Below are 25911 nucleotides of genomic sequence, written 5' to 3'. Positions count from 1 at the left end.
TGAAGGGATACAGAAGGAGACAGAGGTAATTAAAGCTTCCAGAAGTTGGCTCATACTACAGGTACTGTACCAGTGAACGATTACAATGTATTGTATAAATATAACAAATGAAACTGACATAATTTGGAATCTGAATATTGCTTTTATTTAAATACATTAAAATTTGCAATGTAACAAAACTATTGGCATATGAAATTCAAACACCATTTAAGGAACGAAACATGGCTCACTTCATTTTTCTGTGACTAGTGTCAGTAACACTAGGTTATTTTTCTCTGCTCTGCATCATTTGCCCCATTTACACTGTTCACAGACTATCTTACAATAAGAGTGCTGAAAAAAAAAATGAGGTAAGAAAGTGGTTTGAAGATTACAGATCATGCAGAACATGCTGAACAGCAACAAAATGTTGTGAAGGAGGAAGTAACAAAAGAAAATACATGTGTGCATTTAAAAATCAATTTACACAGCTTTGCATCTTTGGTTACAAAGTAGGTTGAATGATTTCACAGCTTTCCCCCTGGCCCTCAGGAAAAACATTGGGAGTAAAGAAAAAGACGAGGGGGGTGATGACAATACTAATTCACTTTTAGATCAAAAGAACAGAATTTAATCTTCATCAAATAAATTCCGCAGGCTCACATTAAGATTTGATGTCAAGGGGTGAAGCGTCACCCATCAAGGCTCCTAATACTTTGCATTATACAAAAACGTACATTCATACTGGATCTCGACGAGATATGAATTGGCAATTGCAGAGTATAATTTGAGTTAGTGTTAAACATGTCGGATGTTTTAGTCTTGCCTACAATTTTAAAGGACGCGTTGCCCCCGGCGAATCTGAAACACTAGGAGAAGCGGAAACGAGCCACTGGGCTACTGTTGGACAGGTTTTGTGAAATTGTTCATGTGAGAATAGCAGCCCTGTAATAAATAAAACACTTAACAGTAGAACTCAACGATGCAAGAGTTGGACTTGATGTAAAAGTAACGGCATCGCTGTGGCGCTCCGGAAAACAGACTCTCCCACGTCTTACAACATAAAACAAGGCTAAAATACCCCTTTGCCCACTCAATTATATCATTACAAAAATAATCGCTCTTTTGACAATCGCTCCCGTTCGTCCCTTCCGTGAGCTGAAGCCGTCCAGCACCCTCGATGTGAGCAGGTTTCAGGTCACGAACTGGTCTGGTCCAGGAAAAGACATCCTGTCCACGAGCTTGGACCCAGCAGGCGACCACTCCGGGAACCCAGCACGATGAAAACAAACACCCGACCTTCCCCGATACCGTCTCCACACACACTTTCTCCCTCTCGATGATTGCATTAACACTGGAAAGGCCCACAGTACAGATGCATACACACCAATTATCTCTCTCACACACACACACATACCTCTCTTTGTGGTCAAGCTGGTGGCGAAGAAGACAGTTTATTTTTTTTCTCTTCTTTTTATTTCACATACACTATTTGTAATAAGTTGTAGAGAAGATGCTCTTCTTTTTCTCCTGCCCCCTGCAGCATGGCAGATGCTCTTCAAGCAGAGGTGACGTTGGGTTGCATTTGTTGCTGGCTGGGATCGAGCTGAGGCTGAGTCTGGAGCTGGGGGTGCGGCTGAGGCTGAAGTTGAAGCGGAGGCTGACCGAGTCCTTGCTGGGGGGGCGTGGTGCCGGAGCTGGTAGCCGGCTGAGCGGGCAGCTGAGACAGCTGCTCGCTGTTGGCCAGAGATTTTAACACCGCGTTCTCCTTTTCCAGCATAGAGTTCCTCTCATACAGCTCCTTGATCTGCTCCTTGAGGACCTCCACCTCCTCACGCACCGCATACATCAGATGGCTTTTCACCAGGTCCTGCAAGGGACATGAAATGTGCAACAGGGTCAACGACATGAAAAGGACCCGGCCAGAGGCGGCCGATTCATCATGCGACACGGACATCAGAGTGAAGCTCAAGGCTGGATTTGTTCATTCTAGATGACTATTAAATTATCAAAAACGTCAAGACAGACGTGAGAGCTGGATGTCTGCAAAACAGAAAATATAAAGAGGGAAGGTGAAGTAAAATGACCATCGTAGAGGACACATGAATAGATTCTGGTCCCTGATGTCTTTCCATGAAACTGAATAATTACTCCTGACATTTTAAATTTAAAAAAAGTAAGACAGCATTTTATTGTCTATGATCCCTAGAAAATGGACTTCTTACCATTGCCTGTTCAATTTTATTATCAATGGCAGCAACATTGGTTCCCGAGGCCCTGAAAAAAGACAAAGTTATCGTGTTAGTATAAACTCAGCATATTTCCCCTGCTTTGTGGAACAGAAATATTCAACACGGTGTGTGGAGCATATGAACGATGGGGGGGGGGGGGGGGGGTTAACACCCACACTCGCAGAGCGAGGATTTGCCATTTCTATTGTTATTATAGGTTGTCGGCCGGGATTCAGATAAAATCAAGTAGGTTCACCAGAAACTAAAATACTGCTGGGGGCTCCAGAGTTTGGCCGCGCTGCTCTGCCGGTCCCACGCTGAGCGCAAACACCGACACCACGCTGCTGGAGGACCGGGACAGACAGCGGCCTGTCGGACCTGCTGCAGCAACAGGTTTTCTAAAAAAGGACTCCGGCTTGGAAACATTACCACGTTCGTCCAAAAATACCAACGGTAACTTAAATGAATCCATTCAGAGATTGTTAAATAAACAGTTACATTCTTATTGAACTTAAATTGAGAAATAAAAGAAAAATATAATGCAACAAATAATAATATTCATTAGAATCAGGCCTTTCAAAAATCAGCATTAAATTACCCACCCGATACTTTTCTCATGAACATCAACAGGGCAGAACTCTCAAACATAGTTTTACGCAAGTGTCACAATGAAAGAGTTTCTCCACCAGAGAGCACCGAAGAGCTTATTTTTTCCAACTATAACTCAGAAAATATCATCATTAAAACTCTTCAATACATAAAAAAAAAATGTAATTTCAAAAAATATATATCAACTGATTATTTAGTATTTAGTACACCAGGTTGACTCCTCACTCCTCCTGAGGACACTATGTTCTGTTCCTCCACACCAGCCATTGTACGCCAGGGGAAACTCTCCCTAGATTGCCATCAGCGAGCTTCACCGGGGAAGGAATGTTCCCGATACCTCTGCTGCTGTGAAACACCGGCGCTCACAAGCCCTTTGAGTGACAGCGCATTGCTCCATGTCACAAACGACACCGTCTAACATGAGCTCCACGCAAGTAGCTCGTACGAAGAACAGAGCGGGCGTCTGTTGAATGAGATCCACATGGTGTCACTCGGCCCAGAAACACACCCATCACTTTGAGAAATGAATTACAAACAAGAATGCACATTTCAGCAGCCAATACTTGCTCATTAGCATCGTTCTCTCTCCCTCACATTTTGTGACCCACACCGCCTCCCGCTGCACCAATGGCTAGAAAACCAAATGTTAAAATAAAAATATGTGAATAATTTAGAGAAGGCCTTCCTACTGTTATCCAGAGGAATCTCAATCTGTAAAGTACAGACTATGGATCTCTGGGCCTCACCAGAGCCTTCAGACAATAGGCCTCAGACTAAACACTCTGCAGCAGTACAACAGAGCAGTTATTACTCAGTTATAGCCCAATCTGAGCCCTCTTTACGGCCAATTAACAAGTCTGACCTTGTTCTTCTTTACATTTTAATTCCTTTTTTTCTTAACCAACCAAGCCTACGAAATAAGATGATGGGAATTCAGTTTGTAAGCTGCTTCACATCCACAACAAACAAAAGGACAACGGAGATGCAAGTCGGCTGCACCGTCTAAATAAAAATGCGATAAGACGGCTTTATATCTAGAGAATGCACAATAATTATCAGTCGTAATGAAGTCATTTGAATTCTTGTCATGGTCTTTCGTTTGCAAGTGTGCATATGAGTGAATGAAGTAAAGATGTTTTTATTTATGACAGTTTGTGCGTCGACTAGATATTTGGCCGAACATCACGAGGGACGGTCGCACCAACGATCCGCATCAGATGTGGAGGTTGTTCAGCCACGACTCTGGGTAACGTGATCTGACTCACGCTCTCTGGAAAGACAACGTAAACCAGAGAGGAGACGAATGGGAATCATTAAGAACGAGTGTAGTTGCTAAGACGTTGTAAAGGCAGCTGGAGAGGATTCACACAAGTGTGATTCTGGATGTTGATTAAGGGAAATAACTGATGATTATTAAGTAACTTATTGTCTGGTCTATATCAGACATTTGTGAATGGAGTTGAATGTATTCCAACAAAAACATTAGAACCCAAAGATATTATGTGTACTACCAAAGAAAATCTAAATGGTTGCAAATCCTTTCCTGCCTGTGGACTTACTCAACTAATCATGTCAGCTCTTTAGTGGTCCGAGCTCGACAGTGCTGCTTTGTTGCTGCTCCTCATCCCAACGGCTGAATGACCTCACTGCCAGGAAAGCAGGGGCATGGAGCATTCCTCCAGCTGGCTTCAGTGGAGGCAACGTCGAGAGGGATGAGATCAAACCGGGGAGGAGAGCGAGAGGAAAACTCAAAACACTGTGTACTTTTAGTGGGTCATGTGATGAGTTTGTAACTATGGAGACTGGAAAACATCAACAGCGCATTAATGCTGCTTCTCAACATGTTTGGAGCGTTTTTTGTTGTTGTAGTTCTGCTTCCTGGCTTCAAAGAGGCTGACGGTGAGCGTGTTAAGTCACGACGGTTTGGGGCGGCGACTCTTTACTTCACGAGCTACATTGAAGCAGCAATATCCATAAAGTAAAAAAATACATATTAGGACCTGATCTGGTAGAACGTCCCCGAACAACTGATACCTCTACCTCCTCCTCCTCCAACAAAGTGAGCTGTAAAATAGGAATGTCAATAAAAAAATCCATTAGCGGAGGCAACGCGTCCACTCGTAAGGAGCATGGGCACGCGGAGCAGCGGGGGCAAATAACTCCTCTGGACATTGAGCGGTTGTCATTCCTGGTCTCTGGCAGACGTGCTGGAATATTGGAGAGAAGAACGTTTGCATTCAGCAACGGGGTAAAAAAACAAAGCACAAATGTATTTCACTCGGCGTCAGACATGACGAGACATGTTCAGAGCTGAAGAGGCGGGGCCTCGGCCTGTTCCCAAGGACAACAGGTGCACAGGTCAATCTCACCTAAACATTTGTGATGCAACCATACGTCTATTTTTAAAACTTAAATCATGGTCCTCATTAATCTAGACTATTTTTCTACCCAAGCTGTGGGTTTTTAATGTAAATGTCCAAATCCACAGAACTTTTTTTTTTAACACTTATTACATTTAAATAAATGTACTTGAATTTTATCCAAGACCTGACAATTTTCATCATTTATGACGCACCATATCACAACGATGTGCGTGTCGCGGGGCACTGGCACCCAGCCAGCAAACAATAAAGAGGAAGAGCGAAAGCATCAAAGGTGACGGAGTGAGCAACAGATGGAGCAGACCGCCTGATGGAGGCTTTCATTTTGACGTTTACACTTTTGTACCCGAGATATCAGGATCAAAGCAACTGTAGAATGACGCACACGATAAGATTTGATGGGATTGTGGAACCGGGTACGATTGAACATATAATAAGCAAACTACAAGTTGAAATAGGTTTGCAAAAGGCTGAATCGGGTTTCTTTCCTTTCGTTTCTTGTTACTGTGATCATCAATTAGAATGGTTGCTGTTTCACGGAGGCAACACAGATTCATTTTGACATCTATTTCAACTTATGACACTCAATTCTATAGAATAAAACCTTTTTATACCACGAAAGCTGTTTGTAACATTTTGCTGATGTTGGTGCAAGATGAAAAGTTGAGTGACCTCACCAGAATGGTGCGGACGGATATGCTTCATGAAATAGACTTTAGGGTCAATCCCAAACGCCATTGACAAGAGCTACCAAACAAAGTCTCAAACAAATTCTTCTGGCTGGTGACGGTGTGTCAGTTCTGTATTTCTCTAAAAACTGTTTCATTTCCTGTCACTCAGATAAGGTTTCACGCGCTTCCCTTTTCATCTTAGTAAAAGGCCTCACACTCTCTCTCTGTGTGACATCGTCGTGTTTCTATGAGGCAGAGTCTACACGTTAGTGTCATTCAGCTTTTCAACAACTCAATGATGAATTCTAAATGTAACTATGATAAAAAGGCCGTATAGAGCGGGCTGTCCTCGGGCTGGTACCTAGGTCCCGTGTGACAGTGCACACACGTCAGCCTCACTCGTCCACTCAGAAGCAAGTTGAGGATGTTCAAATGATTCATCTCCAACAGTCTGAGATCTCTGGTGTTGAGACTGTAAATCAGTCTGCAAGCAACATGATCAGTCATGTAGAAGATGTTGAGAGATGTTGGTGGGAAGTCGATTGGCTAATCCTGCTCTTGCTTCCAGGCTCCGTTTCCAAACTCAATCCGTGCACGGGGAGAAAGCAAAGCTCACTTCTACTGAACACATGTTGTTACACGATTGCAGGCCTTTCCAGTCCAATCCAGTATAGTACTGTACCTATCACTGAGTCCCTTAATCTGCTGCCAGACTGGAAGGCCTGGTAGAAAGCCTTGGAGGGGTTCCTGTGTCAACCAGATTCAGGGAGAGAGAGAAAAGACGAAGAGTTGAAACAGACTAAAGTCCTAGAAATGTTTCCTAATGTAACTTTATTCCCTCTGAGAAAACTCCTTCGCTCATGCGGGCAGCTAAATTAGTGGAGAAAAGGCTCGTCGTTGTCAAAAACACATATGGGACATTTGCACAGTGTAAAGCAAAGGGGCGGGTGAAAGGGAGTCGTGACCCCAATGCAGGAATGCGTGTTCAAAGGTGGGAACAGCTTCTTCAACTTTCAGGGCCTCCCTCAGGCCATTTGCTTACAGTATGTTGGCCATCACTCATGCAGAGGTTGTTTTCCTCACAACTCAAACACAACAAAAATCAGCCATTACGTCTGGTGTTCCGCTGAAAATGAAATTGTTTTTTGTTGTTAACCGTGTTGAGAAATGACGCACTGCCACTCGTTAGCTACGAGTACACTATGTTCTATGTCATATATATATATACACACATATATATATATTCAGGGAAGTTAAAGGAAATCACCACTCTGACCCAGAAACACAATCACATTTACACACACTTATTTAATCTCCTCCAGGCTTGTGCCCAATCAAAACCAACTGCTTCTCTCCCACATTCACACAAGTGCACACATACGCAACTCCGCACACCGAGGAGCAAGCCAGCGCAGGCAGAGTTACACACATGCAGAAGGAGGAGTTGTTTGACAGCATGTGTGAGAATGTTATAGCGGCCAAGTCTCTTTTCCTAGAAATCGCTGGCACAAACTCCCTCGGTCACATTACCTCATGACTAAACTCTCATAAGACTCCGCCTGTGCTTCATTTTACTTTGTGGGCATTGGCCCTACAGAAACCCCAGCTATACACCTCCACAGATATGCTTTTCTTAGAGCTCTGATATAACTCAGAGCTCTGTGCAAGCCAGCTATAGTCTGAAATCCTCATGGTCAGGGTGGCTTGGTGTCCAGCAACCTCTTCATGAATGAGGTCAAGAACCGGAGGAGTCATCACTCCTTGTTTTCAATTAGCAAACACTCGGCTCTCAATGGCTCTCTTTGTAAGTCTGAAATCTAACATGTTAATATCCGTTTACGAAAGCCCCTCTTTGTAAACCAACTGTGTTGAGCAGTGGTGAAAATGCCGTTCACCCCAAAAAAAAACCAGAGTATAGTGTGTGACAGAAAGACAAGGGGGTGACCTCCCGGACATGTATACATTATGGATGTGCAAAAGTCCTCTTTTCACTTAAAAAAAACTTTTTTCCCCTCAGAGCACACGAGCAAATCAAAACGATGGCTGCACATGCTCAAGCTTTGCCAGATACTGCCCAAAAGCAAATGTATGACCTGGCCGCAGACTAAAATAACCTTTAGAGTGCATTCTTGCTGGTTGATGTCACACATCTAGCAGGAGCACATCACATGGTTTATCCTTCAATGCAAGAAGCCAGTTGGCGCATTAAAAAGATAGTTTCACAAAGTTTCACCTCTTAATAAGTTCGCCAACTCATTGAGCACGAGAAAACAAACAGGGGGGGGGGGGGCACAGAAAACAAGCGTTATCACCGAGCTTCCTTCTGCGTCACGGTGTTGTGAGGCTTAATGCATCGGCCAAGAGCTGCGATGAGTCGATGAGGGACTGCTTATGGCAGTGGTTCTCAACCTTTTTTCAGTGATGTACCCCCTAAACACAGCAAAAAAATTGGGTTTAAAAAAAAGTAATATACAGCGCTGTGCGATCAGTATCTGACTTATTGAACTGTAGAAACTGAAGATTGCATTGTTGCATTGAACTGAGTGCTTCTGCACTTTAGTGACTTGTGCTGATGATCCTCGTCAGTCTTGGGGGCAGGGAGGCGACTCCTGTGGTCAAGCTCTTCTCCAGACTCAGTCTGTTTCTTTGTTTTGATCAAAGTCATTGCAGAGAAGGAGGCCTCGCATACATATGTGGAGGCAAAGGAGAGTCTCTGCTCCAAAGCTTTCTGTTCCAGATCCTCCTGCTTCACACACACACAGAACACTGTGCCGCTACGCACATCTCGCTGCCCGTCATTGATGCTACGGCAGGATGTTCAGCTCACGCCGTCAGGCCTTTACGCATCGTGTCTTGAGATGACCTGAATCCAGACAGTTTCTCTTTATGCTGGCTTCATGCTACTGTTGGCTAACCTTTCTCCACAGAAAGGGTGGGTTATAACTCGTGGACGTAAAACAAATTAATCGCCGCTCCGCTTCAACCACGACTCCATTGTTTAAGTTTTCAAGGCGTCAGTGATTGGCAGGTGGCGTGTGCCAGGTCGGGACACCATCCTGATATGGAAGGGTTGCAGAGTGTTTGGGATCATACTTTAAATAGCCTACTTAATATACAATTAGGTTTATGAACTTACACTGATGTTTTATTGATTAGTAATTAAATAACTAATTTTTTTTTAAAGGATTTTTGAATGGATGGCAATTTTAAATAAAATTTGGTTTTAATCCCACGTAACCCCTGGAGTACCTTCAAGTACCCCCATTTGAGAACCACTGGCTTATGGTTTCTCCTGTATTCCCAGTGGAGGAGTGAGCAAGCGAGGCTAATACCAGTGCAAGCCCTCCTACTAAGCTGGCAAAGTGGGGGTGGCTATAGACAAACTGCGAGAGTAACTGATAGTCAGGGGGTGCAAAGAGGGAGGTGAGAGAGAGCCTTTGATATCTCTCACTGCTGGTGCTCAGGAGGCTTCAGGTTCACTGCACCATCCATCCAACTGCCACAGAAAAAGTAGGGTGAAACTATGTGGATTCCAGCTGCCTCATGGTAGTTTCTGTCAGCAGGTTTGGGGTTGGACACGAGGGAGGTGGAGAACAGGGACGACTTGGAGCCATTGTGTGATTACAACATGGCCACCGGAGGATATTGTGAACATCCCCCTCGCATAGTTTAGATAGTTTAGTGACAGGACACCCAGGAACGAGACGATACCGTGACGACCGCAGATATCTAGTTCAACTTCTTAAATTCAGGCTGTAGTTCCCCCCCGAGAAGACCCTTCTCCCACAACACTTTCAATAACCATCAGTGTGGAAACTGGTCAAACATCAGCTGCTTTACCGTGTTCTGAAAGCAGGCAGCAAGCACCTTTTCAGCATCAAAAGAATTTGTATTTAGATACCAACATATTTGTTCTCAGTGAAAATTCAACAAAAGGTTTAGCAGTTAACTTCCAAAAACTAGAAAGAAAATGGGGTGAGCAGGACAGAAAGTGGGAGGCATGCAACTGAAACCTAAAGCTCAACTGCAAATTGTTTCATTCGCTCTATGTATTTAAAGAAAGTTCCACCTATTTTACCAATACAGGTGTATTTACCGGAGTTGGGGAAAGTTGTATAAAGCCTTTGTGACTCTAGACGGAGTCTAATAAAGTGACTCAATTACCTACATCTTGAAGTAGATATTAACAGACCGTACTGACCGCTAAGTTATTTGAGAAACAGTAAATAATTATTTAAAAAAACTAATTGTACAGATCATAAATGAATGATTGAAAAATTATTAATGATAACAAAATAAGTATTTGTTTCTTGTTGGTGCAAAGCTGCAAGTGCAAAACAGCTGAAAAGTTAGTCTCTGTTATCCTTTAGGTAACATAAGTACCACTTTCCAAAAACAAGATAGCGAGCATATTCTCAGCTCCGCTTATCTGCAGCCCAGTACAGCACATCCCCAGTTAAACAGGCCAGGGAAACCTTGGACGGAGTTACAAGCGAGTAGTGTTGACCAACCAAAACAATACACCCTGCTTTTTAAAAATTGCTTGAAGGCTGAGAGAAGGCACAAGGATGAACAACTTGTCAAGAGAAATATAAAAAGCACACAGTCTGCTTCAGAAGATTCATCATTACACTGTTGCTAAAGACCCGAAGGGGGGGAAGGATGCTATTTAATATAAACACCTTTCAGTTTCAGAACTACAGAGCGCACAGTTACAGGTATTGCTGCTTTAGGGGTCCTGTACAGTATGACAGCATGAATGACGGCAGCCAGGTTCAGAACTCGGGTTACTGTTGGCTAAAGATGTGTTTACTTCTACCCCTGCGAGGCTCTCTGGATAAAATGGGCCCACAAAATGTCATAATAGAGAGCCTCAGTGCGGAAGTGGGGAGCGAGCTAAGGAATATTTAGTGAATAGAAGGTGGAGATTGGTGCGAGGGACTCGGACTGAAAACAGGATATTGCAGTAAACCAGAGGTCACATAGGGGAGGGAAAGACCTGTGGTGGCACATGTTGCCTCTGTGCGTCACACATGCACGCGCTCTCTCAATATGAGTCCTCCGTTAATGCCCGCGGTGAATTGCTTGAGAAGTGTTGCCTCAATGCCTCCTCGAGTGGCCCCTTCCCCCAACACAGACACTTATGCACACATACACAAGCACACTAAGTCAACCCATCCCCTCATACAGACACACCCCTCGTCCACCCACACAGACAGACTCTCAATTCATGTTAGCAGTAACTGCTCCACTATATCCCGCCCCTTTCCTACCGCCTATGTCCAATATTACATAAGCTACCACTACGCGGGGACAATAACGCATACCTCCCCAGCATGAGTCCTATAACACACAGTCTACAGAAAACATACATTTATCCCACAAATAAACTCCTCCGTGAGTGCAACAAAGACATTATGGCCGTCCGAAGTTATTTTACGCCTTCAGTTGCTGAAGCCATCTGGGAAACATTAAGATGAGGGAATCATATTCCAAGTATGAGAGAAACTTCTTCACGCTGTTGTCTATATGGGAACAATCATTTGGGGTAACCAAATGGCCAAGAGCTCCTTCGAGCATGTGCAAGCTGTGGAAAGTCGACAAGATGCAGTCCAAACGCAGAGCATGTACAATAGCTTTCTGTGTTGTGCGGATTATAGATATTAGCTACAGAGGTAGTCCATTTAAGGAGAAGATATAAGTGTTGCGTGGCGGGTAGGGCAGTAAAAGACTAAATAAAAAAAGTGCAGGGGACACATGGAAATTAAGCAAGAGGAAAAAAAAGTCTGGGGAGGGTTAGGGGTGTGTCTGTGCCAAGCATAGTTAACATGCCTGGTGAAGTGAAGCACAGCACGTTCCCCCCCCGTCTCTTTGAACATACCACAGTTGCTGCTGCAAATAAATGTCATTCAGCACTTCATCTACCCGTAAACAACGGTCATGCCATGTCTGTCGGTCAATCGGTGGGCTGGGAGGCACAAAGCACTGATTGCAGCACTGATGCTGCGCCAGTGGGACAAAACAAACGCCGCTCGGGCTCTGAATGACGGGTTCACAGCTCTTGGAGTGGGAGTGTGCATGTGGATTTAAGCACATTCAGAAGGCCCTAAACTGAACATACACTACTTAAGCTCACATTGTATCTCAAAAAAAAAGAGCCAACAAGCTCAGTTGGTTGACACACCCCACTGTCATGTCTCCCATCTGCAGAATAGAGGCACAGTGGAAAGACTAGTGCTCACGGTCTGCTGGGGCTCAGCTGTCGTAGGAGGCTCCTGCTCCTATCAGCCTGGGAGCTGAGCCTCTCACAAGCAGCACATAGTGGTCCAAAAACACACTGTTGCACTGTCACAAACATAAATCATGTTTAAAGGGGGCCGCTGCATGCGTTTGTGCAACTTTGAAAAAAAATGTACTTGATCCTCAAACCACTGACACATTATACTTTGCGTCTCTAAAGCCTTAGTTTAGGTCGTGTTCAACGATGACACAGAAAAGAAAAATAAGATTAACTGAAAAGACTGATAAATGCAAACTTGCATTGCATACTCAAACCCTTTAAAACACTAAGAAATTGTCCATTAATGTGAATATAACAATTAGTGCCAGTGTTCAGCTATTATTACTTGTTCTGGTCTCCATTCTGGTATATCGGTAAAACAGAGATTAAAGGCATGGTATCATTTCTGCTCGTGTGTGCCATCGAGTGAGACTAAGCGCTAAAACTCAGGAATTCAGAGAGATTACTTAAGGAAATTAAGTGAATGCCATGATACACGATAAGACTGCCACATGGACACAAATGTTCTCATATTCAGCTGCTTACTATCTGACATAAATGAATATTAACATATTTCAACCCCAATGGGTTGTATTTATGATTGAATGTTTAGCGTGTTTTATACCTTCAGAGGATATTAGGATCTCTGATGTCCATCATGATGAAATATCCACAACTCCGCTCAGAAAACAAAGAACTTGCCAGAAGGATTCATCACGTTTAGCATTCAGCAAGCGGCCAGAAGTAACATGGAGACAATAGAAAGCTCAGCTAATTCTCCACCAACTAGCAACACGTCGTGGATGGTTGCAGCCAAGGCCACTGTGCTGGAGGGTGATAGTTTAAGAGGGAGGAAAGGGAGGTTGGAGACATTCAAACTGCAACAAAAATTCACAGTGAGTCACAATATTCCTGGAGTCGTGTGCATGTCTAACAAGTTGTTGCCTGTGCAGTGGAAGCCATGGATGTTCACCTCGAGTATCCTACACTCCCCCTACTTCTGTAGGTAGACTCCTAATGAGTAAGAAGCAGCATTACATTATCTTCCTACTCCTCTCGACATACCTCCCTGAAACTAAATGGGAAAACCTGTTCTGACAAACTCGATGGCCAACCACCGACGTGTGATCACAGCTCGTGCCTGCTTCAACGAGTGCTCTCTTACTGCACACTGAAACAGGCACAGCGAAGACTTGCAGTATCTGAATGTTGATCGTTCAACTCGTGTGTCTTATGTATAATGTTGCACAGGCACGGTGATGTTGCGCAACAGGATTGATCATTTCCCACAAACGTTATATTAAGATCTAGAGTCTGTTACCTGTCCACATCCCCGTCGACAGGTATGTGGAGTCCAAACAGGCTGTTGACAGTTGGAGTGGCGAGCTGCAGGCTCTCAGGCATGAAGGGCTTCATCGGTTCCCTCCCGGAGACAACAGGAGAATGTGCGTTGACGAGACCCTCTGGCTTCCCTCCACCTCCCTCATGTCCAAATCCAGTTGCCGGGAGGCACTGCATCCCCAAAGCCACTAGAGTCCTGCTGTGGGATATCTGACCTGGAGGCAAACTGGAAGTTGTCATATTTGGCATGGCTGCACTGGAGGCACTGGGCACAGCGGTGGGTACACTGGAGCTCCCTGCGGTGGCAGGCACATTTTGTACACCGGAGGATGCAGGGTGGAGGCCGTGGGGTTGAGGCTGTCCGGCGGCTGTATATGGACTCAAAGCGGATCCCCCACCCACAATGGAGCCTCCAACAGGCCCCATTCCTCCAGCCTGCTGCTGCAGGAGGCCAGGAGCTGGCTGTCCCGTCGGCACAGATACATCTCCGACCTGACTTGGCACAGAAGCACCTCCAGAGGATAGATGCAAGACCGAAGGGTGTCCTTGTCCCACAGGATGTGGTCCAGCAGAGAGGCTGGACACTGCGAGGGACTGGCCAGTGGAAAGCCCTGGCTGTTGCTGCTGATAGTACTCCGTATGGTTCTGCAGCAGTACAGAAGACTGGCTGTTCAGGTGGTGGCCCTTAGAATGCTGCTGTTGTTGCTGTGGTGGGTAAGCAGTAGGCTGGGCTGAAGGAGGCATGATGGGGGACTTCTGGATCTGGACCACCGATTGAGGCAGGCCGTTTTGTCCGACGGGCAACACAGCCTGGGGAGCAGAACCGCTGTAGTTTTGATGGTGGATTTGAGGCTGCTGCTGCTGCTGCTGCTGCTGAGGTGGCATCTCCACTGAATGCATGCGGGACAAAGGGAGAGTAGCAGCCGCCACTGAGCCCAAGCCCTGACCCGAGTGTGTCGCCGGGGCCACCACAGAGCCTCCCGTATGCCCAATCCCACTGTCCCTGTCGGCAGCAGGGTCCAGTGTTGTTGCGCCGGCATGCCTAATGCCATCTACAGTCCGAGTACCAGCGGAGCCCTCAGAGTCTTTCTCATAAAACTCTGTACAAGTCCACCTGCCTCTTCGAAAGGGTTCTCCGGTACCATGATCAAGTTTGATGACTCTGAAGCGGGAGGTGCAGCTCACCGTGGAGGTGGCAGGTGGAGTTGCAGCAGGCTGGGGTGCGTTTACCGAGACACCGGCTGGCCCTGCTGCTGGAGCCGGCTGCTGTCCTGGAGCGGCGCACCGCGCTCCCACCTTCCGAAACTCCCCCACGAGATTGCCTGACAGCGCAGACAACTGACCGGCTTGAGGTATGCGTGCCGGTGCCAGAACACTGACCGCCTCCGGCTCTCCAACGTTATTCAGGGCTTCTTCTGATGAACTTCTGCCACACGCAGGCTCGTACTCGGGCCGCGACATGTCGTATATCTCCGACGACACGTCTTCGGCCCGGGACTCGTCTGGGTCCTCCAGACTCTCCGTGTCGTCGGCACCACAGATCGCCGCCACCTGGGCCTGAGTCACACTCGTGATCTGGAAACAGCTCTTTTTCTTGGCCGGCATTTTCGACATATTGACAGCCCGATTACAAGTCCAGTACGGCTATGTTATCCTCCGTCCGAAAGGGAAGAGCTGGGTGCTGCTTCGATGGGGCTTAGATCGTATTAAGCAGCAAACTTGCATCTAATTCACTTGGCCCAGCGAACGATAACTGTAATCAATATGAACCTACGCCATTCCGCTTCCTCTCTCGGGCTCCTGTTGCGTTTCATGAGCCCGTAACGCAACACGTCGTGTCGTCTTGTTCAGCAATGCGGCTTCAGGCACCGACCCCGGCAGCCTGTCGGGGGGATCGATTCACAGCTTCGTCTCAGTCCAGGTCGGCCCGCGAAGGTCCCGGTCGTGCGGTTGTCAAGCGGCCGTTGTCGCGGTGTGTTGCCCAGCTGGAGGACCTACTTTAGGCTGAGGAGGGCCCGCAGCCCTTCACTCTCTGAGCTAGCTAGCAAGTCAAGCCAACTGGCTGCTGCACACTCCCTCTACGTCGGAACAAGTATGCGAGACATCTTCCCGAAAGGAGTCCTTTGTATCCACTCACCTCGGCAGCTCAAAGTCACCCGGTGGCGGACACTTACTTTCAACAGCTATTGAGAGAGGAACACGCTCTTAAATTCCAGCTTTAAAACAAATGGGAACCTAAACAGCGCCTCCAGTTCCCTCCCTCTCCGAGTCTCTCTTGACAAGATGGCTATGTTGTATGCAGCCGCGCTGCATCGTGGGTAGGCAGTGTGCGCAAGGATGTTTACGTACGAGGCGATTGAGAATTCCCCCTCATGCTGCCTTCATGACACCGTCGGAAAAAAGTAACACTGCGATGAAATAAACTTGAATCACAAATTCAAAGTGAGAAAGTGGAAATATTCTGAAATAGTGGGCGCCGCTCTTATGACATCACTACCACTAGTATTCGAGTTCATCCCAAATAATCTCCGCATAGTCTCAAATCATAATGATCACATTGACTCTCTCCAGCTGAAAGTGCCTTTTATTTGGGACTATAGCACACAAAAAGCTGCTTTAACAAATAGGTGATTAATTGAGAAAAGTTTGGTTCCAGCAACTCTATTGTTTTTCATTTCCCCGCTTTTCTCAGTTCTATTTTATTGTAAATTAAATACTAAAAAATAAATAAACTTAAGACGCCAACTTGGGTTCTGGGAAATTGTTACATGCATTGTCTTACTATAATCTCACTTATCACTGTTCACTATGTTTCTGTGTCTTTTTATGCTGGCATACTACATACTGAGTAGTGATTTGATGATTACAATAATTAATTTAGAAATAAGCACCACAGAACAGAAGCTGATAAGATGAAGATTTTAAAATTAGGTTTGATTTAGGGGGCCCCACTTATGTCATTTTGTCCTTGATTGATCATATCTTGATTTATGTTTAATTACATTGCACTACCAGATGGTAGTCATGGCAGCTAGTGATTCAAATAGTAATGGAGTGTGTCATTATCAAGTATGTTCTTCCTGTGTGAATAATTGATGTCATTAATTAAGAATATTCTCTCGTTTGACTTCAGGTTGTCACGTTTTTCTAAACAATGACAGGAGTTATAGCTGAGCTGTAGCTACTTTTTCCTTGCACCTGGGTTGCTTTAATTCTAAAACACAGCAGCAATCACAATACTAATGTATATAATACTGAACTGTCTATAACTAAGTCACTCTTTTGATCAATAAATATCTGACTTTTTTGGAATGTACCTGAATGCATCAACTATTTGTATGCTGCAGTGTATGCCAGCTGATATTATCATACTTCTCCTACAGAGGCATTGCATGTAGAGGTTGTACAATAGTCTTATACAAAGGTATCCATGATCCTATTGCTCTTGATCTGTGAGGGTGCTTTATTATAAACTCCTTGTGTGTACTTTTATAGAGTCATGGAAAGGATCATCACTATAAGGGTACAACTCTGCAACAATCCCAGAACCTATTTATTTTGTTGACCAAGAGGGTGTTTGATTACTAATGTAGCAAGGAAAGAACGTTGGCTTATAGTTCTCCATTTTTTTACAATTTGGTATTCGTAATACAGCATTTGAATGACCTTTCATAACTCAACTAATCTCTTTTCTAAATAAATCTAAATAGCACAATTGTTATTGTTTTTTACTCAACCTTAGTTTATAGGTGCATGGATATTATAACAGACAGCATGATGAGTATGCAGTACACTCCTGGGATCACCACGACTTTGCATTCCTTAAGAATCAAGAACAAACACATGTTAAGCATTTCATATAGCACTGTGTTGAATAACCAACCCGTGGTTCAAGAAATATTGGAAGGTATCACGCATGACTATGTCACAGCACTTCAATGTATCTGCAGTCTTTGGTGAGGTGATGAAGTGAACTCTGTGGAGGCTTTTTTTTATCTAACAAGGTCAACACAAATACATATAAATAAATACTTGAGGCTACAGTGTGACAAACTTGAGAAAGCATGCATAGATTTGCATCCAATTTCAAATGCTGTATAAATTAACCACCCAGAATGGTTTCAGTTTTACAAAAAAAGAATTTCTAAAAGCCCTCAGAAGCTACTACCTCTATAAGACGTGTTTTTCATAGTTCTTGCCAGTCATCAGTATTAAAACCATAGAGAACACTGCCTCTGGTGGCCACAAATAGAATGTTTCACTTTGAATATACAGTAGGTGACATGTTTCTTTTTCATTTTTCGAAGAACTCGCCATCGTCTAAAATGGCTTATATCTTTTAATGCTAATTGTGTTATGCCAATAATTATTTGCCTGCATATTCATAGCAAATGTATATTCGAACAGTACATTAGTCTATTGTTGATGATCATTGTTCTCCAAAATATAAGTAGCCTACATTATTATCCCAAAGGCTTGATGAAAAATATATACTCGTACTGGAAGCTTTTTAGAAATAACCCCATTTATTTTAAACATGGACTCACCAACTCGTCAAATAATGCTCTCACATATTACAGGTTACCTTTGAATATGTTACTTTGAGATAGATTATAATGCAGTTATTGCATTTAGTTTCTATTGAAATGTCAGGTTTTAAGCCTTGGGAAATCTTGAACATTTAAACAATGAACCAGATATTGAAATAATTGTTTTCTTAAGAATCAGCAACTTGTTCATTGAGAGATTATTTGTTTCCAAATTTGATTTTAACATGTGCTTACTTGCCCATAGTATTACAAATATGGCTGATAATATTGCTTCCGGTATTATTAAGCCATTTCACACACATAAATAGTATTGGTTCAAACGTTATTATGTTGGAAGAAAATATACAGGGAACACGTTTGTACTGGACCTTGTATTTGTGTAAAACTGAGAGATGATATATCAATTGCAAAATGTACCTTTTATCCATGAAATATTATTTTTGTTTTCTTCTGACCTTTATTAAAACCCCAAATCTAAATAGTTTTAAGCGATAACCCTTTGTCGCAAACAGTGATTGCACATTTGATGAAGGTGATTAACCACACATTAGCATGAATCATTGTTATTACACCAAATAAGATACTTTTCATGCTTTATATATGTATGTATATATGGCTATCAATGACCAAATCTATATGAATTATGTTACAATCCACATGTTCTGCTATACTAATGTGTGTTTGGTTCAATGAGACCTAAAACAGAACTAAGTTACTGTCGCAGACTCTTTGTCATTGCTCATTCAACATGAAAATACCCTTAATGAATGAAAGGCTGGTTGACTAAACGATTCGATCTGTAAATACTCATCTGCCTACATGTGTACCCCGGCATTCCCTCAGACAGTTGACTCTTGGCTGAGCTGATAAGTCCCTCTTTATTCCGCCGCCCGCTGCCATAAAAGCGCCGGGAGCTCATTGTGCGGAGTGATCTGATAACGGACTACACCCTGCCGCTGCCTCACTACCCTGGCTTTCTTTGCTGCCCGAGCCTTGACGTTGGTTAACGTCGAAGTGTGGGTTAGATTGGAGACTCTAGATTCGGCTGCCGGTTTTCTTCCGATTGAGTTGTGTCCTGTTTGGCAACCATACTTCCGAAGCTTTAGGGATTTTTATATATATAGCATCAATTTCTTGAATATGTCTTGGCAAAGCTACGTGGAAAACCTGATGGCCGATGGCAGCTGTCAGGATAGCGCCATTGTTGGCTATACGGACGCCAAATATGTTTGGGCAGCACATGCCGGCGGTATGTTCAACAATATCACGGTAAGAGGTCCAAACGAGGGTAGGAGACGGGGTCATATGCTTCATTTTGACGGTGCTGCGCATCACCCGCACAGGAGCTCGCCGGACTGAATCGTGTTAAATGCCGAGCTAACGGTCCCGCGCTAGCTCTGCGCTAGCTCTGCGCTAGCTGGTCTCACGCTGGCCTGTCTCGGTCGTTTCCTCCCGAGGAGCCGCTGCGGGATTAGACCTCGTGTCGACCAGATGAGACGTCACTCATCGTGGCGAGCCCGTTACTTTCACACCCCGACGCGGGTCTCGAACGGTAACCGTCGCCTGTTAAATTGTTACGCCGCCGCCTCTTTCTTCCTCCCGGGGGTGTGGAGCCAGCGAGTGTATATTCTATTCTAGACGGTGTCTGACTCGAGACAGCGGACATGCTTTTGTGTGCCCGGCCGCCGTGATTAGCTCCCGTTAAGCTGCTGCTGCTTCACCGGATACCTGTGGTGAAATCTGGCGGACGACGTGTCAGCCGACGATAAGGGTTTCTAATCATTAACCCGCTCAATCTAACCGCATATTCATACGTGTCGGTTTTTTAAAAATGGACATTGCAATCCGTTTTTTATTTTTATTTTGTAATTCATTGAGAAGGATGGCATCCGAGCCAGACCGGTGCATAGGCGGCACGTAACTTCCGTTATCCACTGCAGGGATGTGGTCAGTCCCAGACGAGGCTTTCACGTTGTGGTTATAAACCTCTGTTTATATCACGCTTGGGTTTATACCTAGTTCTGGTGCCATGACAGCAGTTTACTCGATATATTGCTCGTTCTATCGAAAATGGAGGTTATTTAATTATTATTTATATATATCGGTCTATACCTAACCAATACCTATGACCAACATCAAATCATTTAAGAAGCTGGATCCAGCGACTTTTTGGAATTGTTAATGGTTTATTTTAAGTTTAATGACTCGTTTCTTCATATCTAGCTTTACATTTGAATTATATACATATATATTTGTTAAACATATGGAAGCACTGTGTGGATGTAACACAAAGCGGGTGTTCCTTAAGAATGGGTTGACTGTCAAAAAGAGTAAATACATTTCCCAAAAAGTCAAGGCACGATCCATCTGTGCCTATTCATTGGCAAAGGTATACAAGGTTCTTTTGATCATGTCTGCTAAGCTTCTGCCTTTTTGTGGAATTCATATTATTTCTAGTTCTTTCTTTACATTTTGTTTATGTATTTATAAAAAAAAGCAGTTATGATAGTCGTATAACTGGAAGCATGTTTGTTAAATCTGTTTGAGGATTTGAGTGACATTGCCAATCCTGTGTTGTTTTTTCAGTCTCAAGAAATAGATGTCATTATCGGCAAGGACAGGGAGAGCTTTTACACCAGCGGTCTCGATCTGGGCTCAAAGAAGTGTTCAGTCCTCAGAGACAGCCTCCATGATGACGGGGACTGGACAATGGACATCAGGACAAAGAGCACAGGAGGAGAACCGACATACAATCTCTCTGTGGGAAGAGCTGGAAAAGGTAAAAGTGTTCATTAAAAAGCAGTATCTTTAAGATTTAAAATACTATCGTATAAACATCACAGGTTTGGATGAGTTGTGTGACTTAAAGAAGTATAATCTCACATCAAGTTTCTGTTTTTATTTGATTTACAACAGAAGAAGATTTATTCTTCTGGCCAAATATTAGCTGCCCTCAAATATATTAAATATGAGTATTCAATGCTTTAACATTTTTTTAAATGTTGTTTTACTGTTGATCAGAAAATGCTTGCCACATCATTGGTAAACTATGGTATTTGTTACTCCTTATAATAAATATTATATTGACTAAACTATTGACTACCTCATACTGCTGTGTGAAAATGCTGTGGTTGTTGGGCTGATGGTGGTTGGAAACATTTAACATATGCCCAACCCAATGCTCTACCAGCTAACATGTTTTCTTGGCAATATTCACTGGCTTATTATTGTTAAATTACATATGACCGGTTGTTAAAAAAACAAAGTCGGAAGAAGCTGTCCTGACTAATCACTGATCTTCCCACAGCTTATAAATGTTACATTCAAAATAATTAAGCTAAAATGGTGACTAGTGCTATATGGGTATTTATTGTGCCGGTTTTTATTACCTGCTCCCACCTGACAAGAGGCAATCAGCACCACCTGACCATGCATTAATCAACTACAGCAACCGCCTGTGTTTGTGTGTCTCGCACAAACCCAGACACACGCACACATAGAATAAGAAGGTTGACTATGACATGCAGTTTATTTGTAAATTATCAAACTTGCCACGCATCACCAAATGTGATATTCCACCATGTGTTATGGATGATACAGGGGCTTTGTTGGACATTATTAAGTGGTTTACTTAATGATTGTTTCAAGAAATGTTGGTGAGTCACAACTTGCAATGTTCAATTGGAACTCCATAACACTAAATTGTCATCATTTGGCAGTCTGAGATGTACGGGCAATACACGGTATCAATTTGTAAAGTTACCTTGCAGTGAAATAACCTATTGCCAGGTTTTTGTAGCAAAGGCGACTTGCAGGCCTTTAGTCCTGTCTGGAGAGAAATATCTCTCCTACTCATATCTGGTAATGATACTTGGAATGCCTTTCTGTTTAACTGGTTGAATTGTCCTTAACTGTCTTTTGTCTCTCTTCTCTTTCAGTGTTGGTTCTTGTAATGGGCAAGGAAGGGGTTCATGGAGGCGGATTGAATAAGAAGGCTTTCTCGATGGCAAAATACTTGAGGGAATCAGGGTTTTAATGTTTTCAAGCTCATGTAGATGAAATTGAGAGACAAAAAGAAGAGAAAATAAATATTGCTGTTAAGATTTCTCCTGCAAGCAGTTAAATGTCTTGGGAACTTTTAATAGTGATGAAGAGTGATAACATATGTCACCTTTGTTTCCCCCTTTGTCCTGTAGGGGGAGTAGTTGTTCATTTCTCTTTTTTTTTCTCTTGTGTGCTCCAGTATTGGTTTTAGTCATGGGAAAGGAGGAGGTCCATGGTGGAAATCTTAACAACAAAGCACATACAATGGCTGACTACCTGAGAGGATCTCGCTATTAAGCAACCTCTCCACCCATCCATCAATTTAGCAGCTCACTCCCACCTGCCGCACTGTGTTGGCACTACTTCCAGGATAAGATGGCATTCAATGTAACTTCCCCTCCCCGGTCTAGTTTTATGAACAGCCTTTTGTTTGCTTTACTCCTTCCACACTTTTTTTTACAACATTTCCCTACTTAAACATTGTACTTCTCATGTTTTTGGCACTACATTAATGGCATGTTCATTAAAATGTTTATTAACCAAAAGTGTGAAATATATTTGAACTCACCTTGTTTAAAATTCATTGAGTAACAAGCTAATATTCCAACGGGAAGTACACATGTAATAGCGGAATAGTTTTGCTTTTTGAGCATTACTAAAAGATGTCTGTCTTTAAAAAAAAATTATTTTATTTTTTTTCTTTTTTCCATCAGCATGTCGGAATTTAAAAGTTGCATGCAAACCAATCCCTGGCGTATCCCTCTCTATCCATGCATAATATTCCAGCCAAAACCATCTTCTCCTATGCCGCCATCTTCAAGTCTTGGAGCCTCTATTAAAAAAATTTAAAAGACAATTTCTTCTGACAGTCCTGTATGTGTGTACCAGTTCGCCACCCTCACGCACAATGTCTTTTACCCTCCATCACATGCTTTTGCTATTGTACCTGAATGTGGTCTTAAAAGTTAATGATGTGCTGTTGGGACTGTTTTGAGTGTAGTGCAAGGTCAGAATTGCTGAGGTTTCAAGATATTGTCGTGATGCTTCCTGCAGTCTCGGTGGACCTATGTGACCGCTCGGTCTTCTCAGTCAATTACTGCTTTTTGTAAATTTTTCTGAAAATCACTACACATGTTATTTTTCTCCCCTCCCCTTTGGACCAATTGTCAGTATAAAAGGATGATCAGAATAACTTCATCTTATTCTGATGAATGATTGTTGGCATCACCTGTTGACTGTAAATCTTTAAGACAACTTAAATTGACTGTAAAACATTTAACTGCTAGACTTCAACACTACTTAAACCCTTCATTACTAATTTAGTTAACTTTATGTCCATTAACCAATGAAATGGCAATGTCATTTGACTAAGGTATGACTAAACTGAGGCTGTTGGGCTCCAACACTTTGGAATTATTTGCCTTGTGCTTTAGTCATCAAAGGTGTATTCACAAACTGTCATAGTACGGTACTTAGAAGTATATTTAAAAGGAAAAAAATGATGTGTACACTAAACCTACTGAAAATGGTGTTGGTTGGAATAAGAACATTTGTAAGTTGTCTTGTGAAATTTTTCTGAGAACTGTATTCTGTGCCATAAAAATCGATCTGATCTGTTGCTAGTACGAGTTGGATTTTTGACTGTCCCAGACAAGAAGTAACTTTTAATGGCACTTTCCTAAGGGATATTTTGGCATCAGTAATCTCCAAACTTTGTGGAATATGTACAGAATTAAAGAACAGAAAAAAAGTTTGCAATATTTTGTCTTGTTTTTTAGTTGGAAAGTCCTGCCACAAAATCTATTTCAAATGCCATGGATTAATTAGACATCTTGTTAACAGATGGATCAAATAAAAGTTATTCCAACCAGTGTTAAAGCCAATATGTCCCATCTGTTACCCTGTGAGTATGACATTGTATGTTAACTGTTAAGAGATTTAAAGTCCATTTAAATGCAGGTATCTGGTTAATTTATTGTAATAAAGAGCCAATACATTAACACCAATGCACACATCTTTCGTTGAAATGTAGTCTTTCTAAGTGGAAGACTACAAAATAAAAAGATGACATTTGTGTTGCCACACATTTGATTGTTCTTCAGGGTTATTTGGCAGTCTTACCAAGGTTGTTGGGCTTAATAACATCTGTTTTCAGGCCTTTCGTCAAATGATCTGCGTAATCCTATATGTTTTTCTTTCCCTGGGCCTGTATCTTTTCACATAGAAAACTCATATAAATGTCTTTAAAAATAACAAAGCATTTATAAATATAAAAGCATCTTTAATGATGCACATGGATTTTACAGGGGTTAAATTGAGTACAAAGACACATCAATGAAAGCCAATAGTTGAGTAAATGTTCTCAGTAAAATGTTTTGCTTCTCATGAATCATTGTGAACCCAAGAGTTAGACAACTTTCACTTTTATAAAAAACAAATGCTAATCACAACATATGATTGAGTGAAATATCGGACACAATTTGAGAACGCAGAGTCCCTTCAAAGTAATGAACCTATATTACATTACATTTAATTGACCTGATGCTTTTATCCAAAGAGACTTATAGTTAGTATAACCTAATTAATGACATCATCCCACCCATTGAACATGTGGCTGATTTTCTCCAAGCGTTGCATCTTGGTATGGGACGTTCAGGGCCACAGACTTTCACCCTAAATTTACATGTTAGATTGGCAACACCTGCTGTGGTGAGGCATTGGATTAATTGTAATCAGGACTGGACCATAAGTGCTCAGACTTAACACGACCAAGTAGAGAGTTCAGCATTTGCTGAAGTAAGCTGCCCATGTGCAGTGTTTTTTCTTTCTTCCAATGGCGTATAGCGAGAGCAGCGGCAGAAAGATTGTACTATGGTTCACACTCTTAGTTGCTGCCAGTTCCTTTTGCCACAGTGCTCCATTGACAACACTTAAGGCATTGGATGAATTAAGAGGAAACTCCACACTTGACGAAGGTCAATCTGAAGGAATTGATGTGCGCCATGGAAGACTTTTAATAGGGCAAAATCCTAAGGCCACAAAGAACTTCCTGGATGTTGATACAGATTATCAAAAGGACATGGGTATGTAACGGTGAAATTATTTTAACAATCCTGCATGAAATGCCCTACAAAAGGTATCATGATGTTTAGTTGTTTAGTTTAGTTTTTGACGCACCCTGTTCGTTCATTATCCTCCTCTTTGGCACGTAGTTGAATCTGTGTACACTGTTCGGACAGTTAAAAAATGTTGGTAACCCTATTTGAGCTAAACAAACCCTATTCTCAATAGGTTGGCGTGAGCCCAGTGAGCCCATACGACTTAAAGGATGGGGAGATGGTTTTTCAAGGCCAAATTTAAAGCCAGAGAATGCAGCGGTAGATCGGCTCCTTAAAATGGATCCAAAGGTTGAATGTACGGGAGACTCCATGACACTAAAAGTCCAGGATTTGACTTCTTCCCCTGGATCTCTGTTCTTTGTGGACAGGGGTAAGTCTATTGTGGAGTCATACATTTTACTATTATCACTTGTACTGTATAGAATACTTAGAAGTATTTGCAGGGTAGTTTCATGTACTTTAAAAACAAATAATTCCGTCTTCTTACTTGCTCAGGAAGTCTCCTCTCTCCTCTGCCGCTGTCCAAGTTGCCACCAAGCTGTGGCTACTCCATTAGGTCTACACAGGGAGATCTGGTCTTAGTTGCACCCTATGATGGTTGCTTTGTTACACAAGAGGTGGGATACTTATATTGTAAAATCACTGCACACTTGAACCATCTACATTTGGAACATCTTGCTTTCTTGATTTAGGAGGATTGCTACGT

At 42.9% G+C, this 25911-nt stretch overlaps 2 protein-coding genes across 2 annotated transcripts; one reads left to right on the top strand and one right to left on the bottom strand.

The window, feature by feature from the left end:
* Window positions 1-119: 119 nt before the first annotated feature.
* Window positions 120-16559, bottom strand: LOC130197689 (TSC22 domain family protein 2-like). Its single transcript, XM_056420511.1, has 3 exons — window positions 13473-16559; window positions 2205-2256; window positions 120-1849 (listed from the first exon to the last, which is right to left on the bottom strand). The coding sequence occupies exons 1-3, from the start codon at window positions 15104-15106 to the stop codon at window positions 1538-1540; spliced, it is 1998 nt and encodes a 665-aa protein (XP_056276486.1). The 5' UTR covers window positions 15107-16559; the 3' UTR covers window positions 120-1537.
* A 2440-nt stretch (window positions 16560-18999) lies between these two features.
* LOC130198022 (profilin-2-like) lies at window positions 19000-23839 on the top strand. Its single transcript, XM_056421059.1, has 3 exons — window positions 19000-19311; window positions 20629-20821; window positions 21981-23839. The coding sequence occupies exons 1-3, from the start codon at window positions 19183-19185 to the stop codon at window positions 22076-22078; spliced, it is 420 nt and encodes a 139-aa protein (XP_056277034.1). The 5' UTR covers window positions 19000-19182; the 3' UTR covers window positions 22079-23839.
* The last annotated feature ends 2072 nt before the right edge of the window (window positions 23840-25911 follow it).

Source organism: Pseudoliparis swirei, chromosome 8 (assembly GCF_029220125.1).
Source record: "Pseudoliparis swirei isolate HS2019 ecotype Mariana Trench chromosome 8, NWPU_hadal_v1, whole genome shotgun sequence".
Lineage (NCBI taxonomy): Eukaryota > Metazoa > Chordata > Actinopteri > Perciformes > Liparidae > Pseudoliparis > Pseudoliparis swirei.
Note: the sequence above shows the minus strand (reverse complement) of the source record. Positions and strands in the feature narration are given on the sequence as shown.

Bases quoted from the DNA above. Each gene is read 5' to 3' on its own strand.
- LOC130197689 (XM_056420511.1), bottom strand. From the start codon at position 15,106: ATGTCGAAAATGCCGGCCAAGAAAAAGAGCTGTTTCCAGATCACGAGT. The intron at 2,257-13,472 runs GTAACAGACTCT...GTCTTTTTTCAG, and splicing joins GTCGACGGGGATGTGGACAG to GGCCTCGGGAACCAATGTTG. The intron at 1,850-2,204 runs GTAAGAAGTCCA...TGTCCCTTGCAG, and splicing joins ATAAAATTGAACAGGCAATG to GACCTGGTGAAAAGCCATCT.
- LOC130198022 (XM_056421059.1), top strand. From the start codon at position 19,183: ATGTCTTGGCAAAGCTACGTGGAAAACCTGATGGCCGATGGCAGCTGT. The intron at 19,312-20,628 runs GTAAGAGGTCCA...TTGTTTTTTCAG, and splicing joins GTATGTTCAACAATATCACG to TCTCAAGAAATAGATGTCAT. The intron at 20,822-21,980 runs GTAAAAGTGTTC...CTTCTCTTTCAG, and splicing joins TGTGGGAAGAGCTGGAAAAG to TGTTGGTTCTTGTAATGGGC.